The sequence below is a fragment of the Hibiscus syriacus genome, unplaced genomic scaffold (assembly GCF_006381635.1).
Source record: "Hibiscus syriacus cultivar Baekdansim isolate YM2019G1 unplaced genomic scaffold, ASM638163v2 tig00113725_pilon, whole genome shotgun sequence".
Classification (NCBI taxonomy): Eukaryota; Viridiplantae; Streptophyta; class Magnoliopsida; order Malvales; family Malvaceae; genus Hibiscus; species Hibiscus syriacus.
The window spans coordinates 20,277,532-20,290,484 of record NW_024063471.1 but is presented as its reverse complement, the minus strand read 5'-3'; the positions used below and the strand labels follow the sequence as shown (position 1 = coordinate 20,290,484).

The 12,953-nt window shown below is 33.7% G+C and overlaps 2 protein-coding genes across 2 annotated transcripts; both read right to left on the bottom strand.

The window, feature by feature from the left end:
- Positions 1 to 1,649: 1,649 nt before the first annotated feature.
- LOC120187509 (F-box/LRR-repeat protein 4-like) lies at positions 1,650 to 3,333 on the bottom strand. Its single transcript, XM_039191219.1, has one exon. It carries the CDS (start codon positions 3,115 to 3,117, stop codon positions 1,681 to 1,683), a length of 1,437 nt encoding a protein of 478 aa, XP_039047150.1. The 5' UTR covers positions 3,118 to 3,333; the 3' UTR covers positions 1,650 to 1,680.
- A 2,015-nt stretch (positions 3,334 to 5,348) lies between these two features.
- LOC120187331 (glycosylphosphatidylinositol anchor attachment 1 protein-like) lies at positions 5,349 to 9,223 on the bottom strand. Its single transcript, XM_039191071.1, has 6 exons — positions 8,966 to 9,223; positions 8,754 to 8,845; positions 8,338 to 8,437; positions 6,939 to 7,797; positions 6,609 to 6,739; positions 5,349 to 6,359 (listed from the first exon to the last, which is right to left on the bottom strand). Exons 1-6 carry the CDS (start codon positions 9,070 to 9,072, stop codon positions 5,501 to 5,503), a joined length of 2,148 nt encoding a protein of 715 aa, XP_039047002.1. The 5' UTR covers positions 9,073 to 9,223; the 3' UTR covers positions 5,349 to 5,500.
- Positions 9,224 to 12,953: the final 3,730 nt, after the last annotated feature.

Here is a 12,953-nt window from a genome sequence, read left to right as displayed (position 1 = left end):
CTTTGTTATAGGACGGTTTGTGTTAGACCTATGAGGGATTGGTGGTTGTTTATAAGTTGATTTAAATAAGATGGTTATAGCTGTTGCAGGTTTATCTATGACAAATTATGTGAGATTGTCAACGATCCCATGGTGGGATTTTCATAACTCCCGATGGATCATAAGTAGATGTGTTATTTTCAGATAATGTATTTGGAGGATATCTTCAATTGTATAATAAGTTTTTTGACAAAAAGGTAAAACAATTTAACTAAAAATGTAGGGTCATATGGAAGATAAAAGCCTAAGTCAAGCGCCAAAACTACCCTCAACAAAACGTTAGGGATCAAACTACATCAAAAAGTCTTGGTCCAAATTGCATATCAAAACCAAAGTTAACGACCAAAAGATACATTAACGCTTTATTTTATTTTATCAAAATCTTTTGGGGTCTGCACTGCCCGACTTTTTTGGCAGGAAATTTACCCTTAGAAATTTTAGGGCTTGTTCCCACCTCCAAAATTAGGCCACAATTGACGAGATGATGATTTGGCTCAGTGCTGATGAGAGTGAGGGTTACTTTTTAAGGCAAGCCATCATTTTAAATTTTATCACAATCCTCCTCTTGGTTGACTCTTGATATCAACTTATTTGGTTTATTTTTTCAAATATTATTAAAACAAAAATTAATACCAAAAATAATTTTTATCACAAGTTTATAAAATTTTATTGAATAATTACTTTGACTCTTATTTTTTTGAAATATTTTAATTCTAACATTTTATTTTGGAGCAAAAATATCTCTCTATAAATGAAAACTATTAGTTAACAAAATAATTAACGCTACAAAATAGAAGTTTTTTACCCTAAAATAAAATATTGAGGGCCAAACTGCTCCACAAAAAATAAGAGTCAAAGTGACTATTTGATTAAATGTTAAGAGCTCTTTTACTCTAAAATAAAACGACTTTTGCCTACTTGAGCGGCTTCCTCGCCCATGTAGGGCGTTGGAAAAAAAATTCCTCATATAGGGCTCTAACCAAATTATTTCTTGAACTGGGGTGTTTGCTACAGTGACCTCATTGGTCGCCAAGTGCTCCTTGCGACAAAACCTCCTCTGTTGTAGCAACTCTTCTCTCTTCCCTCGCAGTTGCAGCTCCATAGGTCGCCAAGTGTTCCATAGGTCGTTCTGTGCTCCTGGAGACCTATGGTGGTCATTGTAGCAATCACCCTATTTAAGTAAATAATTGTTCGACTGCACTATGTGAAGAATTTTTTTTCCATTGCATTATTCAACCACTTTTGCCTAGTTGAGCTGAAGCCTTTATTAATCTATTTCTATTTTCACACGAACCAAAATGACAATTTTAATAAACGTCTGAGGTTAATTTTCACATTATGCCTTTATTAATCTATTTTCTATTTCTCTTGTTATGGGTTTGTTTAATGTCCAAATTATGAGGTCTACTTGAGCTGAAGCCTAAGTTGCTCCAATTAATATATGGCCCAAAAACATGGACTAAAAGATATAACCTATTATATTAACACTTGAATGCTTTAACTAGAACCAATCCAGTGACTCCACTGTTTCCTTTCCTCCAATTCATGTTTCAAATAGAACAACACAAACTGTATGTTACACTTTTCTTATTACAATAACATGTATATTTTGGTACCAATAAAAGATGAAGAACTGAAATATCAACCAGAAGTTACCTCTATAAATTTATGACAAGCCCTTGTCCTTGCAATGTCTGAAACCTTGCTGTCCTCAACCTGAATCTGTCTCAAAAGTGGACAATTCAAGACAAAGAACTCCACATCCTGAGTTTCAATCCCATGACAGTTCATAATATCAACACTTTGCAAGCTTTTGCAGGTCTTAGATATGGAAACCATAGTAATACTCGTTAGCTTTCTGCAACCTCTCAACCTCAATTCGGCCAGATTATTGCAAGAAACTAGCATAGAAACCAACTCTTTATCGACCAACATTTCATTGTAAGACAAGTCCAGTTTCCTTAGCATCTTCAAATTTTGACCCATTGTGGCTAGCAACCCTAGTTCTCTATCCACAACATCACAATTTATTAAAGCCAATTGTTCAAGTGTAGGGTTCAAGGCAGTCCCGAGAAGCTGCAGACCTTCACCGGTTACCAGACAGCAACTTTGAAGCCTAAGTGTTGAGAGGCTTCTTGTATTCATAGCAATGGCTAAGAGGTGATCGTTATCAAGGTCTAATGGCAATCGAAGGTCAAGTTTCTGAAGATTACGCCTGCAAGTTGTTATGAATTCAAGCAACACTTGTCTGCTACATCCATCGTGGATCAGTAATGAATTCAATGAAGCACAATTCTCTGCTAATCGTAAGAGTACTCTATCAATTATGCTCCTACATTTCCTTAACTCTACTTCTTGAAGACCTTCCACGCAGCAGATAAATGATGAAAAAGACTCTCCATCGCCAACACTCTCACAGCTCTTTAGCTGTAATTTGTTGAGCCTTTTGCAGTTCCTCCATAGCCAACTAACGCCCTTATCAGCTGCCCGAATTCCTGACAAACAGAGAGTTTCTAAACCGAATTTTACATCCAATTCTTCATTTGAAATCGGCTCAAATCGCTTATCTTCGTCATCAACACCACCAGCAGTTGAACACACATACAAAAACAACTCCTTCAAGCAAGAAAACGAAACAACCCAGTTGAGAAAAAGAGGTCTGGATAAAGAAACAGTGATTGAAGTGAGTTTGGAACAAGATGTTGATAGGGACAAGAAAGGAAGACCAGAAACTGGGCCGGCTAAGAACCTGAGATGACGCAGGTTAGAACAAGAAGAAGAAACAATGGAAAGCAAGTGGTCGGAAAAGGCAGTGTCGGTTGAGTTGTTGATGGAGGAGGTGGCATCAGATAGAACAAGACTGACAAAGGAAAGAGAAGGGTACTGAGAAAGAAGAGAAGACAGAGAGACAAGAGTAGAATTGTGTGGAAGGAACCTGAGAGAAAGAGATGCTTTTGAGACTCTGTAAAGGTTAAGCCAACGTTTGGAAACTAAACAAACTGATAAAGAAGATGATGGTTTTGATGGCAGTTTTCTGAATATTTCTTGAACTAATTCATCGCATAACATGCTATCCATGGTCTGTTTCTTTGCAAACTTGAGAGTTTTTTGTGTTCTATGTGAGGCTTTCAGTTCCTTTTCTGGGTTTTGAAAACTGTTTTCGTGGCTGTGATTTAAAGGCTGAATCTTGATTATCTGAGAATTTACCTAAGCACATATGGAAGCCCGTGGAACACATGTTGGAAGTAAAACAAGCTTCCCCATAGAAAACAGGAACCAAAACAAACAACTTTTGAACAACTGACTTGTAATTCTTTTTCAAGTTTTTTATGTTCATTTCAAGATCAAAGATTTGTATATATAAATAAAATAATATACTATGGCATTTAATTGTAAATCATAATAATTAGTTAATTATTCTTGCCTTTTTCACCCAAGGTTTATAGGTGATTGATTAAAGTAACAAATTATCACGACTTAAATTTTTAATGCTGTTGGTTTAGTTTCTGTTTTAGTTAACTTACCTTATTGATGTCAACAAGTTAAAATATGATAAGGATTTGTACTAATAATAATGTTGTAAGTTATCATGATCCAACCATATTATAAAATTATTGCTTTCAAAACAATTCTCTTACACCAACAAAGACTTTCAATTGATTGTTTTTTTAAATAATCACCTTATCTTACCGTTCAATTTATAACTTAAAATTATACTTGGAGGCAAAGGAAAATAAACCTATAAGCAAGCTAAGATTTCTTTTAAAAAATATATCTTTAATATGCTTGTATCAGAGAATTTTAGTTCTATACTCTACATTAAGCTCTTATTTGTTTGAAATTAATTTTTTATTTTCTAAATTTTATTGATCTCATTTATGAAAAGTTTAATTATTGTTTTCCTTCATGGGTGTTTCGGAAATGTGAATTTCATCTACCGGCTTTGGCAAGAGTGCTTTGGGCTTGGTATAGGTATTGGCTACCACGAAACACCAGCTCGTTTTCTTTCACTCCCCGCCTTGACGAACTTCCATGCCAAAAATAAGGTTTTAATTTTTTATACATAGGAAGGTTGGGTGGTTTGATGTATCGAAGGAGTTTCCTCACAAAGCGACGTAATTTGTAGTTTAATACTAAGAGGTTTTGGTAGCAAAAGCCCAAAGTCTTTGTCTAAACACTTACTGCCATAATGCAAAAAAAAAAACTCTTTTAGATTAAATTAAATAGTGACTTTGATCTTTATTATCTTTTGAATTACTTTTATCCATAACGTTTTATTTTAAGACAAAAATACTCTTAAATTTTAACTTACTAATCACTTTGACTCATGTTCTTTTGGAGCATATTAGACCCAATTTTTCATTTTATGATAAAAAGACTTTTTAGAACGTTGATAGTTTGTTGACTAACGATTTTTACTCATATAATGGCCTTTTTGTTCCAACTTAAAATGCTCCAAAAATAAAAATCAAACCGATATCGACATTTATTTAACATTATATCATTTTTATTCTTCTGAACTTTTATTGATTATAACATTAACAATCAAGAACACGTTTTGAAACAACATTAAAAAATTGCAGCTTCGCCGTAAAAGGTTTGAACAGATGCATCGATCGTTAAAAAAATTGAAGAAGAAAAAAGATTCCCATTGATCAAATAATTAAACCAGCAGCAAAAAATCAATAGAGATCAATTTGCAACTTTATGAGTGAATGAAGTTTTTTTTCTTCTAATTGGTTCCTTATTTTTTTTATGGTGGATGTTGAATATGTTCCTTTGGTATCTCGCGTCTGCTTTGCTCATCCGTGACAAATATGTCGCTTTACCTAGAGAAAATGGAGTTGGCATATAAAACAAACATATTCAATTGGAAGCTAAGGTCAGCAAGGCATCTAGTCCTTATCATTTTCTTCCTTCTACTTATATTTAAACCTTCAACAGTCTACCCCTATTTTTAAATAGTCAAAACAAGAGATGATTCCCTTCAACTCGAAGAAATTATGTCGACATAACCAATATTCTGCAACAATATCATGCCTAATTTTCTATTTCATGGCCCATCTTTTTCATAGAAAGCAAGGATGGATGCAAGCATTTATTTGTGAGTGGAAGAATGTCACGGAAATAAGTAGAGATATTAACTCTGTGTTTCCGGATCACGTCGAATCAATTTGGCACAAAAATAATCATAAAGCGCTCATCAATCAGTGGGTTACCACCATTCCTTAAAAGACCTGTAACAAGTGTGCCAAAACCTCATTCTAGTCCTGCCAGCTAGCTACAAAATCAGACCCATATCATCCAAGTTCCAGAATATCGTGAGAGTTTGACGAGCAACGATCTCATGTACTCTCCAAGCTTAATTCCAGTTTTCATTAAAAGGTTAAAATTAGTGAAGGCAAACAATGAAACTAAAGTGCACTTGATACCAAGTTTGCAGGTCCAGAATTAAGACGCGTCAACAACTATGAAACAAAATGCTAACACATAAGACCCAGCATGGCAACTGTACCATACCAATGAAGAGATATGTAGCACTGTTCCATGCCCAAAGAGACTCAACCCACATCCAGAAGTCACCCACATTGGCACTGCCGAAACCGTCAAGCATCCCTTTAAACAGAAAAAATGCAGCTGGCGGAAAGGCAATATGCCCTAAAACCAGATTGCAGATAATCCTGCAACAACTTCTCAAAGTACCAACTCTAACATCAAGCTTTAAAGGTCGAGCAAGTAAACACATTGGGACCATCAACAAAGCTCCAATTTCTGCAGTAGCAAAATTAATGACTGACATGAGCCCCAACCCAATGAACACTGAAGAGATAGTCACTGATTTCACAAGAGCCCATTCTTTCTCTTGAGATGCTTTAACACAAGCTAAAGGAGAAGCAAGAACTAAGTTCAGGATAAGAAGGCTGAGGATTGAAAGCAAAACCCAGATCATGAAACTGGTCGTTGGACTACAATCAGGTATTTGGCAGATGAAATATGGGAGTAATGAAACGATAGCACCCCATAAGTGAACAATAAAAACTGATTTTGCTGAGTTAAGCCACCTCCAAGATCTGATAGTGATACCATGTTCATCAGTATCAGTGATTGCAAATAGGAATGAGCTATCACCTTTTGAACTATTTGCATCAACATAGAGAGAAGCCGCAACCATGGGAAGAGGTGCTATGAGAAGTGCAAATGCAATCATGTAAACTCCTACTGACACAAACTTACTAGGAGATGTTAAGAGGTACAAGAAAAATGATTGGTGAAACTTCTCAAGGAGGTTATTCACTGATCGTATGACTCCTTCAATCAACCTGCGCCAGGCACATGAAATCCTTCAGAAAACAGAACTGCCAATAACAAAGTTATCTACTATTTATCTATAAATCGTAAAACCTCTCCAAAGGCTACTACCTGTCTATACTCTATGCAACTTAACTACAAGACTATTCACATTATCTAGAGTTCAAAATTTCATGATAACCTCCTGTCGATCAAAAGCCACTTGCTGATGAGAACTACAATAATAAAAAAAATGGAAAACAAAGGGAAGTAACACTTACCGGCCACCTCTCAGAAGAATGTCACTGCACCAGACTTTATCCAACGAAAATTTAGGTGAAATCTCCAATGTGATTGCATCAACTTGGTAGTCACGGAAAGCACCGTGAGGGCCTGTTGGCACACCTAGAGCCTAACAAAAAACAAAAGAAATATGGATAAAGTAAACATCTTTTCAATGAACAATGAGAAGCACAAATGTGCATCTCCTTAAAATTTAAATTCATCTATTTAATACTATTAGAAGTAGAATATTTGTGGCAAATGTAACATAAAAATGGAGGAAAACAATGAATAAAATCAGAGATAACCAAGTAACAACCGTATTATACCTGATAATACAATGAACTTGCAAGTGTAGCAATGCCTTCAACATACTCTGTTGCAGGTATACCAAATTTGAATTTAGGGTTTAAGCTTTTAGCTATAGTTGCTAGAGATTCAAAGATCTCACCCAAACTTTTAAGCCAACCGGAATTAAGGAGGGACCACAATTTCTCCACATTTACACGCAAACCTTGTCTATGCACTGCCAAATAATTTACAACATTGATGAGGTCCAAGTTTGGCATCTGTCCGTTAGATGCCTCAGCATAAATGCTAACAGTGTCATCAAATTGTTCACTTTGATCTCTAACCTTCAGAACCAAAGCAGCAGTCATTGTCCCAGCACGCCTAAAACTATTGGAGAATTTACTTCCAGCCATAGAATGAACTTTTATCTCAAAAAGATAATTAATATCTGGACACATCTCAGCGTTCAGGGTACTATGGCTGCTAAATTTAGGAGTCTGATATTCTCTTAACCAAGCAGAAACTGCTGCATATTCGCCAAATTGCGAATCAACAACAAGCCATATAATATCCTTGGCTAGCCAAGTAACTTGAGTGAGCAAGGAAAAAACCGAGTATGCAATGCCTAAAGATAAAACCTCACCAAAGCTACTCGTTAGGGCATTGTATGGTGTTACCAAGACAATGGCCTCCTTCCCATCACCACGAGGAGCTCTTATAATCCCAACAGTATTGATACCATATGATGAACAACTGCAATTCTCTTGTATCTTACCAGAATCAGGACTAGAGAAAAAGTGCAATGGATGAAACTGATTCATCTGAGGGTGAAATTTGTGGAAACTAACTTCAGCACCCACGTCTAACATGTATTTCGCAATGATTTTGTGACTTTCTCTGAAATGAAAATATAAACAAGGGAAAGAGAATCAGATCACATTTCTTGGACCCATTTTATCCATGTATTGTTCAGTGGTAGGCGATAACTACAAGCTCATAATCCAAAAATGTGAGAGAACAATTGCATATTTAGTCAGTTATGAAAAAGAATCTCAAAATAAACAAAAAGATCAAATTCTATCTATTTTTAAATCAAATATTGATCACATTCAAATTCAAGCATTCTTTGTTAAGCGCAGGTCAGCTAAATTTCAGATTCCATATGTTTAGGTGTGGGTTTTATCTATTGCTTTAGCTTCCCATGTTTAACCAAATCAATATGACCCGTGGCAATAAACAAGAACCCGAAATAAAGGGATGCTACATCATAAACAAAACAAGAATGGACATGATAACAATAACTTGCTCTTAAACATAAGCTCTCAAGCATTCTCTGTAAATACAACATGTTACAATACTCGAACTCTTTGTGCATAGAACAACAAAACTATTGCAAACAAGACTTTAGAAACACATATGCACAGAACCACCACATACATTCCTGTTTCAGAAGATTTCAAATTTGAATTAGTAAGATCCTTCACCAATCTATTTCCATCCGAAACATGATGATTAGAAAGCATGGGACTTGCAGAACCTGCATAAGTCAAAGCCGCACATCAAACATAAAGAATGCAGATCGGAAAAATCAAACAGTATTATCATTACTACAACATCCATATAGGGATCAAATGCTGGTAAAATAAATCACATACATAATAAAAGTAAAAGATAATCTTATATCAGCTTTTTTTCTTATTAACGTGATGAATTCATTGTTCTATTTTGATCAAATTGCATCAACATAAACAGTAAATTAACTTCAACTTAAATCCAAATTCTATTCAGCTATTCAACAGAATCCATTCAAATTATTCAATCTGCAGCATAAAGCAGTGAAAATGAAAGGGAACCTGGCATGAGGGCGTTTTCGGAGATGTAAGTGTTTTTAGCAAGAACAGGCAACAGAAACAGAGCCAAAACCCCAGAAGTGAAGCAGACGACGCTGAAATAAACATCAAAAGATTCAGAACGACAAGCACATTAGCAAATAACTGATTTAAACCCGGAGAATGGGGGCGAGAAATTAAAATTAGCATTAGAGTGAAAATAAACTAGTTTACACCTGACGAGGAAGCTGTGAGAAACTAGGAAGATCCCGAGGCGAACAATTGGCCGTACTCTTGGCTTGGGTTTTTCGTCGCTGTGGCTCTTTTCTTTGGTTTCGGCCATCGTTTTCTTCTACTATTTTAGGTGAGAGCTTCGATTTGGCTATGGTAATATCAGATGTTGAATTTGAGAAATTCCATTAGCAATCTACTCAGTGTGAAGAACTAAAATGAGGAAAGGGAGAAGGGGAAATGAAATCTTGGGGCTTCAAAGAGATGGATCAGGTCGGATAGAACCATATTTCACTTCAAAGATTGTTGGGCCATTTTCTGGCTATGGATTGGGTTTTGGTTTTGAACCCCTATTTCTCGGCGAAATTGACCCAATAGATCAATTGGGTAAAATATTAAGCTCATTAGATTATTTTTAAAATTATTTTAGGATCTGCAATAAATGTTATAGTATAAGAAAAACTCATCACGTCGACGTGATAAATTTTAATAAAATATAATTTTTTTCATTAAATTTTATTACATCAGAGTAAAAATTCAAATAAAAAAATATTTTTTATTAAAACTCATCATACCGACGTGATGAATTTCTATTATACTAGTGGACCCCTAAATAATTTAATTAGTGTTTTATTAGACTAAATAATTAGTCCGCATGACATATGGGCCAATTTTGCCGCTCCTTCGTTTCTCACAAGGGATGTAGATTAGGTGAAATAAGATTAATCTAGGTGATTATAAGTGTTAATTTTTGTTTAATTTTTTTTAAATTATTTAACAATGAATGCTTAAATACCTATAATCAATGATGCTCAAAACCAAAGTCTTTAGAGATAACAACATCCTTCTAATTACTGAGATCACTTAATTCATATATTTTCAATCAATGTAGTAACTGTAAACTAATAATTTAAGTATAAATTGATTTATAATATCAACATTTTAATATATCTAATGAAATAAATAATTGAGTTTCGAGATTGTTGAGTTAATCGATCGATGGAATCGGCCAAGAGGGGGTGAATTGGCAATTAAAATTTTGGTGGAAGCTTTTGCAGAAAATTAAAAGTAATTGCACAACGATTTAGAGTGGTTCGACTTTCTCAATCAAAGTCTACGTCCACTACCTTAGCTATCCACACTAAGGATTTTCCAACAAATTCACTAATTTGTTCTTTCTTTTGAGGCCAAAGAGATAACCTTACAACTCCCTCAAGAATATACCCCAATTCTTGAGAACACTCTTTCTCAAATAGAATATTACAAATTTGCAAACTTACAAGGAAATCCTCACAAGGTAGATTGTTTGCACAATTCTAGAACAAAAGAAAATAACACTCAAAAATGAATACAATTGAGTACAAGTAGTGTTCTTGAAAGCAAAATGAATATTGAATGAAAAATAGGCTTGAAATGCTCAAACTTGAGGTTTGATGCTTTCTCTTTGATTCTCTCTTGATTCTTGTTGATTGTTGTTTCTTGTTATTTGATCAATGGCTTCTAACTTGTTTAAATACACTTTCAAATGATTCTGAACGTTGGGGATTCTTAGTGGAGTCAATAGAGCCGTTTAAGTGTGAAAACAATTAATTAAAGCAGTTGGGAGCGTCAGTGCATCGATGCATACCCATGGTGCATCGGTGCATCAGTGTAAAATTCAAATATTTTGACTGTTGGACCCTTAGTGCATCGGTGCACTAAGAGTGCAACGATGCATCAAGTGCATTCGATGTTTCAAAATAACCAGAGTGCATCGATGCATCAAATGCATTCGATATTTTCATAAAATCCTCAGTGCATCGATGCATGGTATGTGCATTGATGCATGAAATGCATTAGATGTTCAATTTAATTCATGGTGCATCGATGCATGGATTGGTGCATTGGTGCATCACTTTGATAAATTGTTTTTAGGCTTGATTTTGGTTCAAAATACTTTATGAAATTTGTTTCAAAAATAGTTTAAGTATAAAACACAATTTTACACATTTAGTAAGGTTTGAATTTGAACTTGAAAGACTTGGAGTAATAATTTGATATTCGATTAATTAAATCGAATATACTTAGAAAATCATTTGTAAAATCTTAAAATTTATTTAAACTTAATTTGTTATATCGAAACACAAAAATGTTTTCAACAATCTCCCCCTTTTTGATATAACAAAACATTTGTGTTATTTTAAGATTTTCTAAAATTTTGAAATCAATTTTGAAAAATTACTCCCCTTTAAAACTTTTACACTTCTCCCCTTTAACACTTTTACACTTCTCCCCCTTTTTGTTAAATCAAAAAGACATTAAAATATTTTAAACAAGGTTTTGAAAAGCATAGCCAATTGATTTTAAATATATATATAGCTTAAGCTGCTAAGATCACAATCAAAAGAGAGATTAGCCATTAGTTTCATAATCAATATTCATAAACAAATTTGAAATGGCATAATTGGTCATATATATCTAATGATGCTAAAATAAGAAAATTCAACCAAACCAAATATATATATATTAAGTTCAAAATCCAATCATCCAAACTATAACAAATTCAAGCATTTTAACAATCCAAAACAAACAATCCAGAAACATAAAAAACAATCCAAGTTTGAAATACTAGGTCGGGAGGAGGAGGATAATGAGCTCAAACTTCAAGAGTGAGTGCGTCCATACGTTCACGCATCTCCTGCTGAAACTCAGTAATCTAAGACTCCATGGAGGTAAACCTCAGATCAAACGACTCTAAGAAGGATCAAAAATATGGTGGCATTTGATATTCTTGCTGTGCCGGTTCCGGTGCAGGCTCATCGTCTGTAACGTGATCGTTGATCATTTTAAGTCTATTTTTACTAAATTTGAACTATATGCTCCTAAATAATTGTAGAATGTACATTTACTTTCAATTCCTCTTTTTGATAATAAGTTTTCTATTTTTTAATTTAGTCCCTCAATTTTTCATAATTTCTTTATTTTTTCAGTTCATTCTTTATTTTAAATATATTTTTATTAAATTTATATCACTATAGAATAGCTATGTAACTTCAATTCTTAATTTTTTTAACTAAAAATGTACTCTCTTTTTCATTCAGTTTCTTAACTTTACATTTTACTCAATTGTTTACAAATTCTTTCTTACTATCAATTCATTGATTCCTTTATACTCTAATTGATATTTTAACCACAAAAACCTTTCTTTAAAATATAATATTGTGAATATATTTTATAATTTTAGTTTGTATTTGATATTAAATATCGTATATAATGTGAAAAAATATGATATATATATATATATATATATATCTATATATATTATGATTAGAAAATCAAAAATTGGAATCAATCCTTACCATAATACTATAAATAATTATAATAAAATAAGGTAGAAACTTAAATAACTCACACTAGAATAATTTGACTCGAAAAATCTTTCAAAAAAAATTTTAAACCCGTCCCTCTGGAAGGTTCGCCCCAAATTTGAATAGAATGTAGGTCTAATCCTCCAAATGCATAGAACCTAAAAGATGTAGATGTTCACATCGGAAATAGCTCACGCATTGAAACATGTCCAATGAATGACCAACACAATACAACATTCCGAAAACAGAACAAACTCAAACCAAAACAAAAACATTACCAAAATTAGTCCACAAGTACTAAATACATATAGCAAAACCATAAAATACAATAGCTACAGTTGTATTCAAGGCTTTACTGTTGATCCATATTTGCCAATGTACTTGTGTACTTTAATAAAGACACATTTCTCTTTATTGTTGGTTAGAAATAGGCGTGTATTCGGTTCGGTTCGATTTTTTAATAAAAAGATTAATTGAATTGTATTTTGTGGTTTTTTAAAAATTGAAATCAAAATCAAGATCAAATGACATAAAATCATGATTTTCGGTTCGATTTTATGATTTTTGCTTGTTTACTATTTTTCAAACTCAACATCCAGAGAAAACAAACTTAAAGCTTAAACCGAGTGCAAATATATATAAGTTT